Source organism: Gouania willdenowi, chromosome 17 (genome assembly GCF_900634775.1).
Source record: "Gouania willdenowi chromosome 17, fGouWil2.1, whole genome shotgun sequence".
Taxonomy (NCBI): Eukaryota; Metazoa; Chordata; class Actinopteri; order Blenniiformes; family Gobiesocidae; genus Gouania; species Gouania willdenowi.
The window spans coordinates 21,930,817-21,955,334 of NC_041060.1; the positions used below are offsets into that span (position 1 = coordinate 21,930,817).

At 38.9% G+C, this 24,518-nt stretch overlaps 1 protein-coding gene across 13 annotated transcripts in view; it reads left to right on the top strand.

Annotated features, from left to right (window-relative positions):
• LOC114478755 (receptor-type tyrosine-protein phosphatase mu) overlaps positions 1 to 24,518 on the top strand; it is a 229,975-nt gene that overhangs the window by 199,324 nt on the left and 6,133 nt on the right. For 11 of the 13 annotated variants that reach the window (XM_028471987.1, XM_028471977.1, XM_028471983.1 and 8 more), the window contains 8 exons: positions 7,435 to 7,532; positions 10,135 to 10,251; positions 10,585 to 10,739; positions 11,930 to 12,065; positions 15,489 to 15,638; positions 16,824 to 16,997; positions 18,801 to 18,932; positions 23,041 to 23,166. In XM_028471987.1, the coding sequence (XP_028327788.1) occupies positions 7,435 to 7,532; positions 10,135 to 10,251; positions 10,585 to 10,739; positions 11,930 to 12,065; positions 15,489 to 15,638; positions 16,824 to 16,997; positions 18,801 to 18,932; positions 23,041 to 23,166 (1,088 nt within the window). The remainder of the gene's footprint in view (positions 1 to 7,434; positions 7,533 to 10,134; positions 10,252 to 10,584; positions 10,740 to 11,929; positions 12,066 to 15,488; positions 15,639 to 16,823; positions 16,998 to 18,800; positions 18,933 to 23,040; positions 23,167 to 24,518) is intronic. The other 2 variants (XM_028471981.1, XM_028471978.1) reach the window with 2 other exon arrangements.

Here is a 24,518-nt window from a genome sequence, read left to right on the forward strand (position 1 = left end):
GTGTATTATTCTCTTATTGTGTGTTTATGGACTCATTATTGTTTTTTGTTGTTGCTCTTTGGTGGTTTTTTTTTTAGTTATTTTGTGGATTTTTCTTGTTTAGCATGTGTTTATTTGTCATTTTGTAATTTTTGTTGACAATATGCTCTTTTTTGTTATGTGGATTTTTTTTAATGTCATTTTGTATACTTTTCTTGTTATGTATAGATTTAGTTGTTTCTTGATGTGGACGTCCCAATTAAATTGGACAAACCAGATGCATTGTTTAAGTGTTTTAGCACTTTTGCAGTTATATATATATATATATATATATATATATATATACATATACATTTTCGGGTATTTCCTGGGTTAGGGTTAGGACTAAAATAAAAGGGTTAACGGAGTAGCTAAAATACAAATGACAGAACTTTATGTCACGTGGTGCACCTATCACATGACCTAAACTGGCCAATGAGGGGCGCTGCGTATGCATGTAGTGTCAGTCTATGAATGTGTTTAACGTATCCATTGCCACGGCCTTGAATATATCCCTCCACAGCATATTGTAACCCCTTTTGCCTGGTTCTGGAGGATATTGCGCAGGTATTACTGCAAAGAGACTCGCTAACACGCACAGGTAGACTTCTTCCAGATGAGAGAACTCAGGAAAATGTCGGCCGGACCTTGCAAAAGTAAACAAGGGGGGCGGGACTTTTGCGAAAGATCAATTGTGTGTTTGTAGAGTAATTTTGTAAGTTTATGGAATTATTTTGTGTATTATTGTCATTTTGTGTACTGTTATTGTCATTTTGTTTGTCTGAATTGATTTTTGTGTATTATTCTGTGCTTATGGAGTCATTTTGTGTATTTTTTTTTGTTATTTTCTGTACTGATGTTGTCATTTTTTATGTCTGAATTTATTTTGTGCATTATTCTGTCTTATTGTGAGTTTATTGAGTCGTTTTGTGTGTTTATGGAGTCATATTTTGAGGGCCTCACCAGTTCCCCATCGCTGATCTACAGTCTTGAACTGTGGCTAAGTGTAAAAGTTACTGATCAGAGTTTTGCTTTGACAAATGTCTGATCATCGGTTCTTTTGTTAAAAAAAAAAAAAAATGTTCCCGTCATATTTCAAAATGTCTATTCTGCAGCTCATTAATCACAGCGTTTTACAAAGTTTCAGCACATCTCCTGTCAGTGTTCCTCACGTTGACTACCTTAGTGTGGTTGGTTTTTGTTCTGCGCCTTCATCAAAGACTCATCTTACTGCCATCAAGTTCATTACTGCCTTTAAGTTCTCTCATACCTTCTCTCAATCTGTGTGTGTATGGAAGCATAAACTGGCTGACTGAGTCTTGGCAGGAGCCTTCTATTTGGATGAGATAACATACAATGCCAAGTGTTATTGTGTTACTGAAGTCCTACACACCAGCTGTCCTGCTTCTCCGTCTCCCAAACTTCTCAGCAGTGCGTATCCTCCCTCGGGGACACGTGTAGGAGGTAGCAGAGTGGGTGGCTCAATCAGGTTTGCTAAGTTAATGAAGCGACTGGGAGAATGCAATGGGAAGGACTGCAGTTGCGCTGCATGCAATGCACAAAAAGGTGAGGGGAAAACAATTATTCAATACAATCTTAGTTATGATTATATAAATAAAGTTAATGTTCTACTTAAATATGCCAATCAAAGAGTTGGCATCAACACGCTGGCACGCACCAGTCTGAAAATAAAGTCAATATTTGGCTCCTTCGATTATTTTTGCAAATTTTTTTGGGAGAGAATTGATTCGTTTAAAAGTTGTGGATGTAAACTGTGCAGCGTCACACTGTGCAATTGAAAGAAACTGCCAGGATCAGTATAAACTCCCACCAAAAAGCAGACGAAACATGTTTTTGATCAGTCAAGGGAATAAAATGGGGATGACACTTTGCCGACGCCCTGAGGGAAATTAGTTTTAGCAGAAGGTATAAACCACCAAGATGCAAAAAAAGAAAGAGAAATTGAAAAGAAATGGCTGCTACTGAAACTCCAACATGCACCACATAAAATGTACTCATTACTTTTATTCTAGCTATAATTCTATAATGATCCGTCTCATGCATCATTACTGCTGTGGATGTAAATCCCTTCACTCTACTGTCCTACATGTCACACACACACACACACACACACACAGAGTGAGACACTATCATAAAAAACAGCGATTTTATTATGAAACACTCCACAGGGGAACTTGTTACCGTCAAGCAGGGAAGGCATGTATAAGAGAACAAATACTTCATCACTGTACTAATGTAGTTTTTTTTTTTTTTTACGCATCTGAACTGTGAAATTCCACATTTTGAAAACGGCTTTGTTATCATCCTCATCTTTAGGGAAGGAAAAAAAAACTAGACACAACAAAATGCAGAGCGGAGAGAGGATGCGTTACATGGTGTAGAAGCTGCGTTGCCAGGTTGGGTTTAGAATGTACGAAGCAGTGTTACTGACAGCAAATTTTAATTTAGTTTTAGTCATGGTTTTTGGAGTAGAAAACGATGGTACTTAGTTTGAGTCTTCAGGACTATTGGAGTTATATTCTAGTTTTAGTCAACTCAATGATACTAGGATTATAGTAAGAGAGAATAGTAAAAGAATAAATCCTTTACAGTCGACTAAAATATACAGGATAAGAGTTGCATTTTTTGAAGATTAATTTACCATTGATCAACATGATATGGGATGGTGTTAATGTTTGTAAATACACACAGATCACTTACCACATGATCACATGGGTTCTGATTGAATTTCGTCCCATGTGACAAAATTCCAGTTCAGTTTTTCTTAGTTGACAAAAATATCGATATAGTTTTTGTTGTGGCGATTTTGAATGGAATAAGATGGAGTCAAGTTGTAGGTTTACTGGTCAGATGCGGACACAGGGTTTATTTGGTCAAAGGGTTTTAAAGGCAGACTGGGGATTCAGAGGTTTCCATGTGTTCCAAAGAATCTGTAGTTTTGTGCTCTCAGGGGTTTGTATGTTGCTGATATTGCTAAGCATAACAATGACATAGTCTCTGAGAAGAGAACTTGGCAATTCTGTAATCACATATCAGTCCCTCCTTTGTTAAACAAAAAAACCCTATTATTTTTACAGAATCACCAGAGAGACACCAAACACCCACACTTACTTACAATCAATCCCAGTAATCGTCTGTTCCTTTTCCTATTTAACCTATGTCTCATGTGTCATTTACACTAAATCCACTGTCTAGAATATCCTATCCGCTGTTTAAGTTTTCATTTGCACGTGTTCTTGTGATAGTCTCATAATTTCCAATTAGAAAATTAAGTCAACAAAAACTATGGCAAAATGTTGTGGTCATTGTCCGAAGTCGGACTTTTGGTGCATTTTTTATTTTCTGTAGAGAATTATTAGCTGGGAGGCGGGGGTGTTTGTGGGGGCTCTCTTTGCAGGTCTCATTGGGCGGTGTTGGCCCGGGGCGTGGGAGTGCCTCTTCCCTTTAGGTGTGGCTTGGTGCTTGTCTTGTCTCCTGGTTGCCTTGGGGGTGGTCCTCGCGGTGTGCGGGCCCGGGGCGGCCTGCCGCGCCAGTGTTGGGGGTGGGCGCACTGGGTCGGTGCTGGCATCTGTAGTGAGATTGGGTCGGGGTTGCTTGGCATTTCGGGATGATGCTGTTTGCTTGGGGGCGGTGCTAGCTGTTCCGGTGGTTGCGGTTGCTGTCGGCCGTCTGGTAGGTCTGTCCTGCTATTTGGACGTATGAGCCTTTTTTCGAACTTATTGAGGAACTGTATAAAATGTTATGAGGCTACATGGGGAGCGTGGAGCAAATGAGTAAAAAAAGAGCAATACCTCGATGAGAAGTAATTGTGCATTCAAGGTAACTCAGAAGGTTTTCTGACTTCCTATAGAAAAAGTGCATTGAAAGGCCACAAATCACACAACATTAATGACTTCATTGTAAATTCTATCTCAGTCAGCCATGTTTTGGAGATATTTTTGACGTGCTGGATCTGCAATGCTTTGAAGATGAAGATCTGAATATTTAACCTGGAAATGCCGATTTCCGAGTTGTTGTGAACGCAGCATTAGCCGTACTGTTATAGGCCATGTGGACTTCTGAGGAAGTGCAAATTGTTCCTCTCGGTGACACAAATCTGGTCAAAATTCTAACTAGTGCTACTTCAAACATCGTTCTGCGGCATTTTTGCAAACCTTATACACTTTGGAATTGTCACTCTCACTAATCTTAAAGTGTTCCCACACAGCCGTCATTTGTTCTTTCACAACCAAACTGCCTCATTAATAAATCAAGTCTAATGGGTCGCGGCTGCAATTATGTCAGTGGTATGGGAGCATGTGTTATGAGTAAGACTGAGCTGCCATGGAAGGAGGCAGCCCTCCTTCAGGAACAACTTGTGGCTCAGTGTTTTGCTCAAGGACACTTGGGCACATGGACAATGATAGCCTGGGATTGAACCACTCCATCAACTACTGCCTCTCATGCAGTAGTGAATGTGTAGTGCCTACTAAAGTCTCCTGCTTTGATCTATCCTAGGGTCTAACACCATGTGATGGATGAATGGATGGATGGATGCATGCATGGATGGAATCACAATCTCATTTGTTTATCATGTTGTGCATTGGCCTGTGTCTTTGTATGAGGCCCTATGATTCGTTATGTCTCCAGGTAATATCGGCCTCCACAGGAGAACGCATGGTTGTGAAGATTTGCATTTACTAATTAATTTGTCAGGAGCAAGTTTTTTTTTCTCCCCCACTTGGTGCTTGATTAAAACTAATATTAATATTTTTTTAATTAACCAGGGTAATAATTAAATCCAATCTGCAATTATTGCTCAGTGAAGTTTTAAATATTGGAGGCAGTGAAAAGCTCCGTGCTAATTTATTTTGATGTTCAGCAGACACACTCGGGCGAGTTATGGATGGTGTGTGATGAGATGTAATAGTGCACACACACACACACACACACACACACACACATGCACATGCGCAGAGAGACGACACAAGGCCAGTCTTAACCCTTACCCTTAAATTTGTGATCCCTCTTATTCTCTTGCTGTGCCCTGTGCTGTGGAGTAAACACATTGTAATGAATCTTGCAATGATTGCCCCAAGAAAATAAAATGTGGGACATAAAACTTATGACAGGGGTATTAAATTCCAGTCCTCGAGGGGTGCAATCCTGCATTTTTTAAACCCGCTCCTTGCTGTATTACATCATAGCTTAAGGATGTGTTCTGCAGGGCTCCAGAAAAACACCCTATAGCAATGAAAACATGCAACTGCCATATTACCCGAGGAATATGGTATCTAATAATTGTAATGTATTTATTTATTTATTTATTTATTCAGTTTATTTCCGACATGGTTACATTCACTTTTTTTTTTTTTACATTTTATTTTTTTTTTTTTTGTACATGCCGAAAAAGGATGATGTTGTGCAATGAACATATATTTTGTTGCTACTTTAATAAATAAGCTTTGTTATGCTTTATTAAGTGATTGTATATACGTAAACAAATGTATGCAAATACCTTCTAATGTAAAGAGAATACTAGCTGTTTACTACTGGTAGATAACCTTACAACACAATTATTAAAACCTTTAACCTTGCTATTATCCTTGGGGTCAATTTGACCCCATTCATTGTTTATCGTTCAAAAAATAACAGCTGACTTTGTTTTTTTTTGTTTGCTTCATATTTCATGACTTTTCCTAAGTTGATGGGTACAATTGATAAAGCTAGGGTAGGCAATTTTTTCCAGATACACTTTTTAAGTTTTTGGTTGACATTGTCTTTATATCCTGACAGAAATTAAGATCGTATGTGCTCTGAAAAAGGAACAGAGAAAATCTGTCAACTGTAGCAGCTGTAAATCTGTAATAACTTTGACCAATGGAAAAAGAACAAACCGTTTTATTTTCTTATTTTTTTTACCTATCACGTCTCCTGTCTCCTTGCTCGTTCTCAATCCCTCGCATGCACGAGCTCACACTGAAAGCGTGTCACCGAGTTTTTGGTCACGTTTTTTAACATAATACATATGATAAAGTTTATTGTTTACTTACTGCTGAAAGAGACATGAGATGACAAAGTTTCCACACAATACAAGCGATGAGCTGAGCTCCTCTTCTGCAGCAGCTGTGTGCATGCCTGTGAGTGCATGCTAGCTTTCGAAAATTACCTACCCTACCTTTAAGCATAAAGTTTTTTTTTTTTTTTTTTTTTTTTTTTTTTAATTTTCTGAACACATATTGCACGTATTTGTGTTCGTCTGGGATCAATTTCACCCCAAGCTGAAGTGAGTGGAACTTTATAGTGAATCACCCCAAATATGTTATAAAAAAGGAGATACAAAAGAGTAAATAAATATGTTTATGAGGTGATGGGGGGGGGGGGGGGGTCACCAATATCAATCAATATGGTTCTTTCTGTGAGAGTCATGAATGTGCACCTCAAGTTAAAAAACAATTCGATGAAAGATTTTCAAGATACACTAACTATAAAACTGAAAGTTTGACCAGATGATGGCACTGCAGGAAAGGTCATATCACCACAACCAATAGGGTTACATACTCTTGTGGTCATTAATGTTGTCAGTAAATTTGAGAAGATTTGGATGAAAACTATTCAGGATACATTAATTGTAATTTAAAGTTTTGGCCTGATGGTGGCGCTACAGAACAGGTCATAGTTTCATTAATAATAATAACAATAATACTAATAATAATAATAGCTTGGATTTATGTAGCGCTTTTTCGAGGGGACTCAAAGCGTGTTACAAAAACCATTATTCATTCACACTAGTCATACCAGTGGTGGTAAACTACAATCTAGCCACAGCTGCCCTGGGGAATACTGACAGAGGCGTGGCTGCCATTTTGCACTTACGGCCCCTCTGACCACCACCAGCATTCATACACAATTCATACTCATTCATACTTGGCATGGTGGCACGACAATGACTTGGATAGAGCAGGATTTGAACCCCCCAACCCTTCAGTTTCTCACTTTACCACTGAGTCAAAAGGTTATTTATTTATTCAACAAATAAATAAAGTGCCTGACACAAAAACTGAAAATGAGTTTCTATCCCTGGGGTCAGATTGACCCAAAGGGTAAAACGTGTTAGTAATATTTGAGGGTAATAGGAGAGTTAAATATCTCCTTTTGCTCAAAGTCTAAATGTCCACACTTTTGCTTCCTTTGCTCTTTTGATGAAATAGAAAAACCCTTAGTGTAGCAGAAAATGTGTCCTTAGTTAAGCACTTGTTCTCAGTCGAGGGACTATTTGTGAACATGTGTGAGACTAACAATGAGTCTACACACAACCTGTTAACACTCACTACCTGTAAATATATCCCGTTTGAATATAATGCTTTTATTTTTGGTTCTTAAGGGGAACTAAAGTTGTCATCTTTTTCCTTTAAGGTCCCATGCAGGAGACGGTCTTTGACTTCTGGAGGATGGTGTGGCAGGAGAACACAGCAGCCATCGTCATGGTGACCAACCTGGTTGAAGTGGGCAGGGTGAGTATCAATCTCTCCAAATGGAGATCTCCAATAGGATTAGCTTAGCCTTTGTTGGCTGAGGTGCTGATTGTATCTCAAGGCGAATGGACACGTCTCTTTTACCCATTTTTTTTTTTTCTTGTCCCTGAACATCAGCGCCCAGATGTTTGGATGTGTGTGCGTTGCTCTCACGTGCCGTCAGCTCTTTTCCTTTCAATCTGATCAGTGAGAAGTGAGAAGAAACTGATTGATGGCCTTCATTATGGCAGAGGCATCCAGGCGACTGACTACTGTTTCATCTGAGTGGCTCTATAACAGAAAGATTAGACTCTGCCAAAGCCTGACTCCCAACCAAACTCCTGCGAGCAGAGAGCTCTCCTAATGTCCTCATTGGACAAAAGGGAACCATTAGTGTCGAGGACGGTTCATAATCTTCAAATAAATGGTCGAGCTTTGTCTCTTTTTAGTCACCTCACCACGAGGCCTATGAGATCCGCTTCAGTCTTAATTCGTTTCACTTAACCCACACTGCAGTTCCTCATGCTTAGGTTATAATTAAGAAAAACAAAAGGGAAACCTTTGATGTACAGTGTGAGGCTCCTCAACTGCCAGGGACTTACTTGAAGAATTTAAACGCATTTTACAGTAAAATACGGTTAAAACACATGCACACCTTGATTTTGCTGACGTGCATTTTTTTTCAGTGGAGCTTAATTGTAACAAGGAGATAATGATTCATGGATGTATCTCCTGGCACCTCATTAGTTCTTCTTTCTACAGAAGCTGATCCCGCCCCACACCTTCTCCACACCTGCTTAGCTGCGGCGCGTCCTCGGCGGCGGGCTCCGGGCCCCCCAAACCGTCTGTTATATGATCTCTGTCCAATGGCGGGTGGTAGGCACAGTTGGTCACAGTGACTGTAGTTCCTCAGAGGGCCCATAAAACCACTGCGCCATATCACAGCGAGCCATCTGCTCGGCACACATACCAGCTCGCACACTTTCCTACGTGCACAGGGATGGCACTCCAATGCCCCTTTGATGTATGACATGTTTGGTCTGCAGATGTGTATGAAAGAGGTGATGCACATCAACTCTGTCTATTTCTGATGCTCACAACTGTCAGGCTTTAGGACCCACTATTACACCTTAACAAAACAAATGAAGGAACATTTTAAATATCCTAAATGTATTTGATATGTATTTGTAAATGTATTTTTATAACTGAGGGAGATACAAAATGTAGATTTGGTAACATTTTAGATTTTTAATTAACTTAAAAGTCAAGCAGGCAAGTGTTCCTTTTTTCCCAAAATGAACTGTAATAAAAACCAAAAAGTGCATCGAAATGAAACTACTAGTTATTGGTGAACCGTTAGTTCCAACACTGCTCATTGTTAGATAAATACTGAAAAGTTTTTCCCTTTCCAGAGTAAATAGTTGTAAATGTTGAGCACCTACTGTTGGAAGTTGGAACTGATGATACACTGCTGCACAAATTAGTGCCTTCAAATGGAAAAAGTAGGTTATTTCCTTTCATAGGTCTATAACTCTCTAAAAATGGATCCACGACCCACGAGTCGAGAACTTCCAATTCATACGAGTGATTAAATGTTCCCACGCAAAGAACATCTGTGTCCACGCTGGCATACTTTATCTAAGAGGCTAATTCCTCCCGAAAACCGTGCGTCTGCTCCAGAGTGATCTAATAAGGTAATGGCTTTGTCTAATTCAATCTGGCTGGAAGCGGACGGTGGATTTGTGATTGTCATCAGGGATTAGTCAACAGTGGTGTCAGGGAGGGACCTCAAAGTTCGCCTGCATCTGTGTTGCTCCACAAACCCAAATCTCATTTCATTCCTAATCAGCACATAGACGCCAGAAATGGAAATTGAATCAACTTGTGGCTGATGTCGCACTTATCCCTCATCAGAAATTATCATTCTCTGATACACCTCCGTGATCTCAATCTCTATTACCAGCCTTATTCCCACAGTATCAACAGTTTAATTGAACGGGGGGGTGGGGGGGGGGGGGGGGGGGTGTAATTTTGCACTCTAATGATACCTAATACAAGTAATACTTCCAAAGGGCTGTTTTAGATTTCTACTGGGAAATATCTTTCAAACATCGGAGGGTTTATGATTTCATACCTTTATTGGATTGTCATTAAATCTGCCTCATTCCATTCTAACACACTTTAATGTTCAGTCCTATATCCTCAGAAGGAAATTTAAGGTGGCGAAATCGAATACCTCCTTTTTTTTTTTTTTATTCTTGTTGTCCACCTTTAGTTTCGACTCACTGTTATTGATGTGAGAATGGAAAAGCAATAATGTGTGAATAAACTTTCTATCGGTACGTTATGCAAGATACCAATGTGAATCCTTGACCCCGGGGTTGAATCTAATATGAAGCAAATCTCATTTTGATCGAAAGAAATGCTTCAGAAACGGAAATATCCGATGGCAAATGGAACGCGACAATTATCTTTATTGAAAAGAAGGATGTGTTTAGGTTTAAAGCAGTACCTTGAAGGAAAAGATTGCGTTATGTATTGCATACTGTATATAATGGATGAATACAGTATTGCTTTAAACACTTAATTGTGTGGCTTTCAGGTGAAGTGCTGTAAGTACTGGCCCGATGACACGGAGATCTACAGAGACGTCAAGGTAACGCTGATAGAGACGGAGCTGCTGTCTGAGTATGTCATCAGGACCTTCGCTGTAGAAAAGGTAACTTTACATAAAAGTCTTTATACCTTTTTTCCTACCTCAGATATTCCTTTTTATTGTAGAAACTGCTTTTTAGATTACATTCAATACAGTCTCAAAGCTCTGCTTGCACAGCAGTGTGGAAAAGATTAGGGTTAGAACTGGACTTCTTGTTTGCTTGTTGAATAATAGAAACTTTACTGAGCTCTCCTCCTGCTGTGTTGATGAAGTGTGTGTTTGTATTTCATTCGACCCCATATTTGCTTTAAAGGACCCGTTACATCGCCTGTGCACACTTCGCATTCCGTCTTTCTGTGCTTCTGTGTGCTTAACATGATGACTTTGTGTACTCAGAGAGGGGCTCACGAGATCCGCGAGATCCGACAGTTTCACTTCACGGGTTGGCCGGATCACGGCGTGCCGTATCATGCCACGGGACTGCTGGGATTCATCAGGAGAGTCAAATCAAAGACAATGACTAACGCAGGGCCCATGGTGGTTCACTGCAGGTTGGTTCACATGATTTCTCAATATCTTTCATGCGAAAAAACAATGCATTGTTGTGCTTACTGAAAAAAACTAATATTGGCTGTAGGTTTTTTTTTGTTGCCACGGTTACACAAAGGCGATGATTCCTTTGATACAGTCTTTGGGAAAGTATGGATGTTAATTTTCACAAATACGGTAACACTTAACTTTATTTACGCCGTTGTCATCTGTCATTAGCATGAATAAGGTGTCATGAAAGCTGTCATTAAGTGTCGTTTGCTAAATTTTGACAACTTTGGAGCTATGTTGGCCTTTTTTGGGTTAGGTGGAGGCATTTAGTAGGATTAGGTAGGGTTAGGGTTACCACAAATATATATTACAAATGTCAATAGTCATTCTATCTACTGTATCTTCCTGATTATTCCAGAAATATAAATGAACACAATAAAAATGTTAAAATAAGCTTTATTGTGTTAAAAAAAAAAGATTTCTTGAGCATCTTTGTTGCTTTTAAAAAACATTTGAAGACTTCGCTTTTCAAAAAAGCTTTTAGTTAACAAGATTTTATTTTTTATTTTTACTGCCCTTTTATGATGCTACACATGTGATGTAAATGTATGTTTATTGTTTCTGTGTACAGCACTTTGTGATTTTATCTGCGAAAAGCGCTTTATAAATAAATACTTACTTACTGCATACTTCCACATCTGTCCTTTCACAACAAGAGCCCTGGATATGTGCTCTTATTTGTTGTACTATTACATTACCGGTCAACATGCTGATATCCCCCCCACCCCCACCCCAACCATGTTCATTCACTTGTCATTTGCGCATTTGTCTTTATTTTTATGCCGTTTTTTTTTTTTTATTTTTAATTTAAGTCTGTCCCACAGTCATATATTTCCACTATTATCCTATGTTAGCATCTATTTTGTTCTTACTGTGTGCTATTCTATTGTGTTGCTGATACATGTGAAATTTCCCCTCTGAGTATCAATAAAGTTCTATTCTATTCTATAGATTAAACACAAGACGCTAACATATCATTTTAGAAAGAAGTGCCATTGATGTTAATTTGAAACTTGGTTAGTGCTGCCTCTTGAATCATACAGGAAGTTGTGTCCACAATCAAATCAATAGTAGTGCCTCCTGGAATAAGGGGATACGGTAAACAACAGTTCTTCCTCTGTTCTCTGTTTAACTCCTGCAGTGCCGGGGCCGGTCGGACAGGCTGCTTCATCGTCATTGACATCATGCTGGACATGGCAGAGAGGGAGGGAGTGGTGGACATTTACAACTGCGTGAGGGAGCTGCGATCGCGGAGAGTCAACATGGTTCAGACTGAGGTACGGTGAATCTTAGTCCCATGATGGCATTAGTCTGAGCATAAAACATAAAAAAAAAAAAAACATCTCAGAATTAATCTATATCATTCTTTCTACATGTAATTAATTTGATTTGTGCATTATTTATGTCAAAACTTGGCCTTCTTGAATTTGTCATCTTTAACACTAATTATAATGAGCAAATACACTGTCTCAACCTTTCTTTCTTTTTTTGGCATGTTCGAAATTGATACATCAACAAATAATCAAATAAATACATTTGAAAAAAAACACAAGGAAAGTTTTGGCAATGTAAACAACAATATTAATTCATGATAACAGTTCTATACAATATGGTTCCAACCCACCGGGCGTTGACCTTTAGGTGCCAAGCTTCAAAGAAAAAATGAAGTTTTAAAAATTCTTCATTTTTTTTTTGTGAGTGTTTTATTTTGAAACATTACCATTTCCACTTTAATGCTAATCACTAAAGGTGGAATAATATATAAGACAAGATATTGCAATAAAATGTCACTAGATATAGCGTTGATTATATTGTGAGGGGTGATAATAAAGCATACAGTACCTCTATCTGTGCTACATAGGGAGCGTGTGTTTTTAACAGCAGCAGATGTATTCACTGTCCAAATGGCTCAATTGCTGCCAAAGAATGCAGACTGTTGTAGTTTGTTATAAAAATGTGTTATGCAAAGTTCATGCACAGATAGGAATATTGTTTTGAAGAATGACATGACGATGACATGACTTGGTTTTAATTTTAGAATCGTGAGTCTCCTTTTTTGCGTTCTATTTGCAGAGTGGACTTTAAATAGGAAAGATTGGTCTTATTAATTGTTTTGTGTGTATTTTAAGTTGTAGATACATTTTGTTCTAAAAGGTTTTACCCAGAATATATTTAAGTATGCCCAGTGTTAGAATAATAAAGCATTTTTTTTTTTAGGGGTGTAAATCACCTCTTCCATTCCGACACGACACAATATTGATTATCAGAACGATTCAATATTTGTCGATGTCACGAAGCCTGCCACGATACCATTATGATTTTTATTTCGATTCACGTTAAATAATAAAAACACAATATTGATACGTTTTGAGAATATTATTAACTGACTGTTTAGGAAATTACGTGAAAAACGTTCTTTGTAAAACATTTTTTTCTCACCAACTAACTAATGTTTTAATAAAAACAATAAAAGCGGAGGCAAAATGGCAATGGATATCGATGTTTATACTTCAGATCGATTTGACTAAATCATTGATCAAACAAGTCAATTAATCTTTACATCCCTAGTTTTTTTTGCCTCTTTTGCCCTGTATTCTATATTGTCTCGTGAACTTTGTAAATTGTCCCATTGCTATCACTGATGCGAGTGCACACACACAAACCCTAACCACTCCCCCTCCAGTCTGTCGAAAACTTGGCCAGAATAAAAATGGCCAAAGTATGTTTTTTCTCCTCTCATTATTACATTTTCCCTCCAACACTTTGTTCAACCGGGTTTATATTTCATCATGAATCTCAGTCGCTTTGTTCTGGCTCTAAGGGCTCTTCCTGCGATAATGTCACATGAATGCTGTGATCAGTTAGAGCACATGTAACATTTTGTGTGCTGAACACATTCCTCACTACAGAGCACTTTACATTATCTGAAGTGCACATCCAATTGTTTCCTGAGAGCCAGGCAGTAATAGAAGAGCTTAGGAGCCTGTAAATATGAGGATTTTGCTCATGTAACTGAAACATCCTCTAGTATTTTGTCTATGTGGACAACAACGAAGGACTTTCCTGAAACATCAGCCATCTGGAGATGTCCATAGTCCTGTTGAATGGATCATTTCACCCCAATTCCCTCTAAATCACAAGCGTCATTGGACTTAATGGGCAAATGCTTCATTGCTGACATCCGAATTGGGATTTGAGCAACTCAAGACCAAATGTTGTTCACCCTGACTCACTCTCCTCAAGACCAGTGACCTTCAAAGTGTCTGTGTGTGTGTGTGTGTGTGTTCGTTCCCCCTCGCAAGTGTTCAGGTTCGTTGGCGCTTCGCCTCAGCCTGCAGCCAGACACCCTGCACCCCAGCATGGTTTAATCTGTCCACGGAAATGAAAGGCTTTGTTGTTGTTTACAGGCTCAGATAGGATCTGTTAATCTGGGGGATTCTGGTCAGGGAGCAGTATCGCCACCAATCTACTGACACAGCCCGGGCTAGTTAAACTCAGGTCAGGGGTTCATGTTCTGCTCCACGTGAAAGAAATGGCAAAACATATATTTTCCTTTAAATCCCTGACCCCTTCCTTGTGCACCAGTGTGGATTTTGGTCCGAAGTGACAAGAAAGTGTCAGCGTAAAATGTCACTTCAGAAGAGATTTGCATCAAGCGTCAAGCTGTGTCACTCTGTCCACTGCTTGACTGAGTGATGAGAGGAGAGAGAGGAAGAGGAAGAGGAAGAGGAGAAAATGGTCCTATGATTTCCTGTTGTGGCCTGAGTGACATTTAGTGAGGGGGGGTGAGCGTTTTGTTTTGGTCACCGAGACATCAAAATTGCTCGATTAGGACGATACTTGAGACAAAATTATAGGCTTCTTGAGGTGGTTCGTTTGGAGAAAGGAAAAATAAAAGGTCACATAATTCAGGGAAACACTCCCACGCGAGGCCTTTAAATATTTTATTGGTTTGAAAATGTCAGAACTTTGAGCATCAGCTCAGCAATGTTTGTGAAAAAAATGCTAAGATATGTAATGTAACCTTTGAACGTGGACAATGACAAATATTAGGATTACAAAAGAGCCGTAGGGGATGAACAAAAGCCGCAGTAAGTTCGGGAAAAGGTCATTGAATTCCTAAAGGCAGTGTTGCTAAAGGTGGCACAAAATACAACAAATAAGAATTATCGATTTTTTTGTCTTGAAAAGTCCTGGAATAATTTAACTTTTTTGGAAAAGTTTTGGAAATATAGCTTATTTTTTTACTGTTTAAAAGATATTAAACCCCAAAGATGTTAAGTGTTATCTCAAAGTGCCATTACACAAGTCCCTTAACCCTAACACTTTGTGTTGTACATCGCTTTGGATAAAAGCATCTAATTGAAATTGTAATCTTATAATTAAACATGGTAGCACTTAGTTAGTTGTTGTTTAATGTTACATTAATAGCTGATGCATTGTTATAAAAATATTGCAAAATGGGTACCAAAAATATTTTGAAACTGTTCAACCTTGTCATGGTTTTTGAAATTGATTTTATGGCCTCGGTCTCGGTCTCGGTCTCGGTCTTGGTCTTGACTCAGCCCAAAAGTCTTGGTCTCGTCTTGGTCTTGGTGGAATCTGGTCTCGGAAAAGTCTTGGTCTATATTGTGGTCTTGAGCACAACACTACATCACAGAGGTTTGATAGATCCGCAATGAGGATGCTGTTTTTTCCAGGAGCAGTATGTCTTTATCCACGACGCCATACTGGAGGCATGTCTCTGTGGCGACACCACTGTCCCTGCCAGTCAGCTGCGCTCCGTGTACTACGACATGAACCGCCTCGACCCTCAGACCAACTCCAGCCCCATCAAAGAGGAGTTCAGGGTGAGCAAAAAAAAAAAAAAGCCAAACCATGTCTGCACACCTTTACCCCTGTAAAGCCTGAATCATTAAATAATTGACAGAAAATTCCAATGTTTTGGAGCCTTTATTAGTCTCTATGAACACACACCCCCCGAAAACATAATAAATAATTCCATACATACATAAGAATATTTTAGTGCTATTTTCATGCAACAATGAGATATCCACCAATGGAACTAGCACGGTGAAGTCTATAACATTTAATAATTCACTTATTTTTCCTTATTTTGTGAATCACAAACTTTTTATTCTGCATGTTGGTCGGCCTGAAAACAGTTCCCGACCTTGTTCAGATAGAGATGCACATTGTCTGTCTGTTTCCTATGTTGGTTACCAAATTTTTCAATTTAAACATGTATTTAGTTTACTTGATAAATAAAATAAATACTTTTTGTTGCTTGATGATATGTAAAATGAATGAAATGCAATAAAATTACAATTTGCAGATTTAGTTACATGATCTCAGAGACCTGCTGTATCAAATCTGATCCACCGTTTTCAAAACAGTTTTACTAAAACAGAGATTATGAAATAGAAAGTTAGTGGGATTTTAATTTCAGTGAAAATGTGAATGTTTTTCTTACCTTCATCCTTTTCAAAATTGGAAAAGTTCTTCCTCTAAAACCACTTGTGCCTCTTTCCTCAAATGACAATATTGTAGAGTTGCTGAAAAGGCCTCTGCTGAGTCAATTACTGCCTCATGGTGGATTATCCTATATACTGTAATTGTATACATTGGGTTTTTCGAGAAAAAAAAAAAACATCACAATGATCATGTATACTAGAGAGTTCCAAAAATCGTTTGGCATTATAGGGTTAATGAAGCTTTAAATTTGGCTCAAAACAAAAGTACACGTTGTCTTGATGAATCCTGCAGCTTCCCCCCATTGGGGCCAATCAGTAACAAATGTATCACATTGCCTTCATTTATAATAGTTGCACCCCTCTTTGGCCCAATCGGAGCAGTGAGATTCCAGGTTTAATCGCAGTCACATCAGGGGAGTCAGAGCTATCGCTAATGTTTCTGATTAAATAATTGCAGTGTTAATTACCATATTGGGACATAATTAGCACACTCAAGTAGACCCAAGTGTCTACCTTCCTATGGTGGTCTGACAGCGTGTAATTCTGCTTGAACCTGCCCAGACTTTAAACATGGTGACTCCCACACTGCGGGTGGAGGACTGCAGCATCGCCCTGTTGCCCAGGAACCATGAGAAGAACCGCTGCATGGACGTGCTGCCACCGGACCGCTGCCTGCCCTTCCTGATCACCATCGACGGAGAGAGCTCCAATTACATCAACGCAGCGCTGATGGATGTAAGAGACTTCTGATTAAAATGCTTTTTTTTTTTTTTTTAGTGTTTTTCACTTCAGTTTATTTTTTATCACAAAGCTGTGCTCCAGGAACTACCAAATCGTCTACATTTGTTTTCATTCGTTTTGAGGTTATTTTTCAGGGTCTTCTAATGCAATTTTTATTCATTCTATTCAGTTGTAGAATACTATGTTAAAGTTAAATTAGTATTTATTTTGCACTTTAATGTTATTTGATTGTAGAAAATTCTTATGTTTAAAGTTAAAATATATATCACACATACTGTAGATTTGTAATAAATGGGTCAGTTTTTCTCATGCCAACTGTTGCTGACTATTGTTCTCTTTATGAGTAATATGATTAAAACGTTTCCAACATTCCACGCTACAAAATAAGTAATAAAACTATGTATGATTTGTGCTGATATCATCTTGGATTGATATTGGTATCTGCCAATACTCAAGGCTGCAATATTGGTATCGGAAGTGAAAAAGCCGCCCTAATTTGCTCTCCGAAACCCAGATTTAAAAATAGATATATATATTTTTCCGTGTAACTATCTTTATTCCGAGAATTTGTTGTTAACATCATGAAAGCAGGAATCCATCCTGCCTTGGATTAACGGTTTCTCCAGGATAACCGCTAAAACAACCGCTAAAGAACATTCAAAACAATAGTTGGTTTTTATGCAAACAATATTTCTACATGTTTCAGCTTCTATCTTTATTTGGATTGTCTGTCGTATATTTAAATGTTGAATATCCACAAACAAGAGTGTCAGCTTCTTTAGTCCAGGTGCCAAATACGACCCTTATGTTAGAATAAATGCAACTTTAAACAAAGAGTGTTCATCACAGGTAAAGTCCTACTTTCAGATCAGAGTATTTATTAATGTCCAAAGCAACCCTTCACTCATATCTGGAGCTGAGCAATAGCTCATTTTAATTCCTTTTTCCTTTTAATTTTGACTCTATATCCTCCCGCTGGCTGGATTTGATGCTCTGATGGAGCAGCTTTAAGCCCACGGGCCTAAAGTTTAACACGCTGTAAAAAAAACATTTGCATGGAATCAAGCCTGCAGCATTAATTGGTTTTCTATAATACTGCTTTAAATCTGTACCGTTTGATTTATTGTCAGTAAGTGTGTCAACATCGACCTAGTCTACTTAGGCGATGTTGCAGATGATTATTCTTATATACTTTAGAGGTGAGCAACTTTGACCACGTAAAAAAAGTGATTATATTTGAGCCAAAGGCTACATTATCAAAATTCATGTCAGCGTTTAGAAAAATTACCATTTAGACTTGGAGCAAAGTTTATCGTTTTAGTGTGTATTTTGGAGTCATTTTGTGTGCTTTTTTTTTTGTCATTTTGTGTGTTTTTGGAGTTATCTTTTGTATTTTTGTTTTTGTGACTTTCTTCTCCTTTTGTCTGTGTTTTATTTTGTGTATGTTTCTTTGATTTTGTGGGTTTTTGGAAACATTTTGTGTATTTTTATTCATTTTCTGAGTGTTTGTGAGTCATTTTATACTATTAGTTTTGGGGACCACACAAAATTTGACCACCAGTTGTTCTATGTTTTCTATGTTCTGGGTTTACTGAATGCGCCCCAAATGATAAAGACCTTTACATCATTCTGGTTTTTGTCCATAGAATGTAATGTTCATACGTTTTGATGATGATTATCTTTCCTGAATTCTGACAAGTTTAGGCTCTTGAATGTAAAATAAAAACAGCATGTAACAACTATAATTTCTAACAGAAAGCGGAGGGTTTAATTTCTGTTCAATCTCTCCTTAATTAGAGCTACAAGCAGCCGTCTGCGTTCATAGTGACCCAGCATCCGTTGCCAAATACAGTAAAGGACTTTTGGAGATTGGTGCTGGACTACCACTGCACATCCATCGTGATGCTCAACGATGTCGACCCAGCCCAGGTAAACCCGACCTAATACACAAACACACAAACCACGCCATAATAACACTCAAAGGCTGGTGCTAGCTCATAACAGGGCTGTGTGTACCTCTACAACTCCACTGGACCCGCCTGCAGGGGCAGCTCCGGCCTCTGTGACTCTCACAGGTCGAAATGTCGTAGAGAAATGATTAAATCACATACCTTTCTGCAATCCTATGAAACTCAACTAAAACTGTAGTCAACCCAAATTCAGAACCAGGCCATTATGTTCAAACTCAGACTTGTTCAGTCCTATGCTTCTCAAATTAAACGCAGCGCTCCATTGCAAGACACTACGTGAAACTACGGGCCGAGCCAGTGGGCGTGCGCTGTAGCTGTTTCCACTCATCGTTCTTGAAGCCAAAATACGGTACTTAGGGGCGCTGCCATCTTGCAAATTTGACGTCATTTGGAGCCAGAGTCTGCGCTGTAGGGTCCGTCTGGTAACACGCCCCGCCCATTTGGCGTACTGCCCTGATGACTTACACAGCCCAGCTATGACAAGACCTTAAGTGGTATCCCCGCTGGAATGTCTACCAACGTCTTGTTCAGATGATCAGATCATAGAGGTTAGTACTAGTACTAGTAGCTCAAAAAAGACGAAAAAAACTAAACGGAAAAGTTTAATGGCGTCCCGACTTTCCTTCACAACGTAACTGCTATTCACAAAGAGAGCTACGCAAGATCCGAGGCTGTCAATCATCGTCATATATGACGTCAAATCCCGTTTTTCAACCTCAAATAACTTATTTAAAAACAAACTTCACAGAAAAATGAACACTTGAACACAATGTAGGGTAATAATAACTAATGATCACAGCAGAGTTTAAGTTTGGAAAAATATTATGTGATGAGTAATTTAACTTTACAGTTTGACCCACATCCCATCTGTTATCATTGAGGAGGCGGGGTTTATGACCTATACTGCAGCCAGTCAGCAGGGGGAGCCCTAAAAATATAAGCTTCATTTCCCCGTGTGTCATCCATTCTTTTTACAATTTATGGGCTGAGCTAAATCCAGTGCAATACAGGTCGGTGATTTTACGTTTCAAACAATGCCACAAAATCAGAAACTCCACAGTGGCGAAAGTCAGCAATGATGATAAATTGTCTCTTATCTTTGTTGTTTCTTATTAAAAGTTTCCCCATTATGCATAAAACTACATATTTTGATAAATCCAAATTGTGTCGTCAAATAGATACCGCCATTACTGACATCCGGGCATTTTTCAGTTTGCACAGCACTCGTGCGTAAAATGACTGGTCCCTCCTTTATCCAGCTCTGATTCACCAGGGCTAAAGCCCACTCCCAAAGTGTTTTATATCACCAATTTCTACAGGCTCTGAGCTTTACACGCATTCTGATTGGTCAAAGCATTGCTGAATAAGACCCATGTGTAACGGCATTAATGAGTAGAATGAAAAATTGCATTACGCATGGCACAGCACAAACTTCATAATATGTGTTTATTTCTAGTGGTCAAAAATAAGACTAAAAATTATTGGTCCTACTTCAATTTGACAAAATATTAGCCATGTAGATCATGTAAAAAATTTGAAAAAACGTTTTTTGTTTTGGGTGTGGGATTTTTGGAGAAAAGAGGCTGGGGGTTAACAGGTGAAACCAATGGATGGCGTGGACACTGGCTTGGTAGGGAGATTAACTTTTGTTGTGTTTTCTTCTGGTATGAAGCCAGTGTTTGTTTTTTGAGTGTACAGAGGATACTGTATATGGAATGAGATAGATGTTGCAGAGTGGGAGAGGACTTGCCATGGAAGTAGTGACAGAGACAGGCCCGAGGAAGAGACTCCAGATTTCTCAGCCTCAGGCTCTGTCATAACACCAGAGGATCAAAGCCTGAAGCCAGGCAGCTTTCCCGCTCCAAATCCCCTTTCCCTTGGCAAACTGACTGACTGACGGACGGACTGGATGGATGGAGAGATAGATAGCTAGATAAATATAAAAGGCCATTCATTCAATATTCTCACTGTAGCCAGCCCAGGAAGTAGCACAGGTGGGGAGGGAAAGAGACGGTGGAGGGGTGTGGGTGGGACGAGGGAGAGGGAGTATTACCATCTCCTCCATCAACATCTTTGTTTTTGCTTGTGAAGAATTTCCTGCTTTTTGACGGGCTCTCACAGGATGCTCGACAGTGAAAGTGGTGCTTTATCTGAGGGGAAGAGAGAGAAAGTTCTCCATGTTTGTGTGTTCAGCCATGAAGACGTGTTATTTGAATTGTTATAAAGTGGTTTTTCTCCCATTATTTGCTCAGACTGGGCGACTCCTGTCACTGCAGAATCATTCCCATCTTAGTGAAACTTTTCAAGACTCGAATTTAGAGCTTTGAGAGTGGCCGTGGGCTCCCCAGGTGTCCGCTCTTAACTGGGCTTACTGGGACTTTGCAGCTCTGATGAGTTATCCCAGGTGGCACCGATGTGCACTTTCCAGCACTGCTGCTGTTACATTATCAGTGAAGTTTTAGAATTTTTTTTTTACATTTTTTTATCACTAAACTCCATTACATTATAAACAGTTCAGCTTTCTGATCAACAGTTTATCAATTGTTAGTATGTGTGGCCAATCGAGAGGGAATTGGAGATTTTAAATCTTAATATTGTTAAAAAGAAGCAGAAAAAGCAAAAGTAGAACTATTTCATGTTCATTGTCAATTAAATAAAATGTTATACTTTATTAAAACCCCCATAGTGCAAATAAAAACAAATGGTAAGTAAAACAAAATATAACAAAAAAAAAAAAAAAAACTTTAAGACTAAATCTTAAATAGTGGGGAAAAAAGTAAAAAGAAAGTTTTTTGAAATTTAAAAGTAAAAAAAGTGATTTTACAAAAAAAAATAAGAGAATAAAATAAAATAAAATAAAAAACAAATAAACATAAAAACTTAGAAAGTTTAGGTAGGTTCCTTGTTCCAAAAAATAATTTGTGTTTTACAAGAGGTTTAGATATTTGTCATAAGTCCTTGTGAAGTAGCCATGGTTACTAAAAAAAAAAAAAAACTAGTCATCAGGAAGGAATGGTCTGCACCGTCTTACCTCCTCGGAATCACTAAAATATCCACTCTGTCTCCTCTACCATGATGTCCGACAGGTGCTCTGTGCACACAAACGTGGAATAAATGCTCTCGACACGTTAAAAGCTCACGAATTCCTTTGTTGTCCTTAGTAATAAATACATTCAAAGAAAGCATAGCAAAAAGCACTAGAAAAATGTAAATAGAGATGAAAATCAAACCCTACTTTATATTCAAAAATGGCTGTCTCTCATTGGTTGTATTTCAAGGAAAAACGCTTTCAAGTTTTATTTATTTTTGTTTTTTAAATGAACGTGCACGTCTTTTGTTTTTTGTAAATTCATAAAACGTGTTTTAAACGTGACTAGTACATGTGTCCTGTGAGCTTTACTTTCCTCGTTAGTGAAGTAAATTCACGTCTATCAACTGATTCCAAGTCTTCACAAAGCGAGTACTTTTATTTTGTTAAGAAAAGTTTGAAGTGCAGTCATTACTTTTTTGTGAACTTTTAATTGTGTAAAGGAAAGCTTCATGCTAGCGTTGGGAACAAAAGTTTAATCTCCTTTTCGTTTGGCAAAACTAGTTCGGCAATAGCTCCAATCGATCTCTTCCTTTGTGGTGATGCACAACTACAGTCGTGTAAATATAAAAGAAAAACGGGTAAATATCTAATCAACAGGTGGTAGAATCAACAGAGATGTTATGACCGATCGACGTTCCCAGCTTGGAGAACGATTTAAGAAAAGCTGCTCTTTTAAAAGAAATTCATGTTGGATTTGTTGAACAAAAGGTCAGAGGATTTGCAGAAAGCCGAAGTATGACGCTGAGCTGCTGATGAACGAAATGCTCTTTAGTTTTCAAAATAAAACACTGCATATTGATTCATGCAGATACTCTCCACATGCGCAATGATGCACGATGTCTGTGTAAATAGGAGATGAACTGTTTGGATAAGAAGCTAATGAATCATCTTCTTCCCTGTTTGTCATTTGTGTGTATGTGTGTTGGTATGTTTGCATTGATGTGTGTGTGTCCGTCCACGTGCCTCTTCGGTTTAGTTGTGCCCACAGTACTGGCCGGAAAACGGCGTCCACCGCCATGGACCCATCCAGGTGGAGTTTGTCTCTGCGGACTTGGAGGAGGACATCATCAGCAGAATATTCCGGATCTACAACGCAGCTCGGGTACGGTGACCCATCAAAGACAAACCTCCACACGCAGTCTTCTGGAAAAATGTGATGAAGTTATAACCAGTCTGACACACGCCCTCTTGCCTCCCCGTACCCATTGATTGTAACTTATTTGTCTCTCCTGCTGTGAGAACAACAGCCAATTTAGTGTGTGACTGCACACCTCACACATCCCACTCTGTCCATTCAAGCTGTGCAGAACCAAAGTCACCCTATGCTTGCACTAGTACTTGGGTTGAGTGTAGGTGCTTAGCCTCAATGCCAGTATGCCAGAAGGTTTACAAGTTAGCTGCCCTTAAAGGTGCATTATGATGCAATTTTTCTCCCATCTCTAATTGTTTTAAGAACTCCAACTACAAAGTATTTTGGTTTATTTTCCGGAGTTTTATCCCTCTGAAAAGTCACTTTCAGAAGGTTCCTAAAAACAGGCTGTTTTTAGGCCTTCACGCATATGCATGAGTAGATGCCGACCCCACACCACAGCTTTATTACCATAGCGATTGTCTTTTGCTGTCCACACTCTCTTGTTATTGTTTTCGGCCAAAAAAACTGCACATAACAGTAAAACACATGGCTATTTAAGCGGCTATTGTGATTGTGAGTCCGACACTTCAAGGTGTGTGTTTACCACAGCAGCAGCAGTAAATCATTAACAGTCACTTTGTTCTCCTGCTTACCTCTTCTAACCACAGGAATTGTCAATTTAAGGTGATAGTCATTTGTTTTGTCCTACCGCTGCGTCGCATTGGGTCACAAACACGTCAGCTCATGTTATAAAGGCGATATGAGAGTGAAACTGATTGTGAGCACTCGCGCTGCGCTTTGGATTATCTATATATACGGAACGTAAAAATATTAACTGTGATATTAACCTGCCTTAGCCATTTTATTTTTTACCTGTGAGGTTGTTTGAGAGGGAGGAGCTCACGTTCTTATGTTGGGTAGGAGGAGCCAGGATTGTCAGGAGGAGGAGTTTCCCCCTTATGACTCATAAGCGGGAAAAAAATCCAACTCACCCGTTTGGAGCTGACTTTTTACAAAATGTGGACTAGCAAGTGAGGAAGGAAACAGAACTTTTTCAACTTTGGCCCTCTGAATGAGGTTAAAGGGATGTATATAACTGTAGTAAAAACATTGTAAAGTGATTTTTTCATAATATTGCCCCTTTAAAGTGGGAACTCCGCTGTAGAAATAGGTTGTTGTTTGGATAGTGTCTCGTCTTCCATAGATTAGAAATACTGTTTCCAGCAGTAGATTGGACCTCTTAGCCAAGTTACAAAGGTGTAGGTGTGTGCGTGTTTGTGCATCGCACACCACAGTAACTCTATTCCTAGCATTGTGTGATT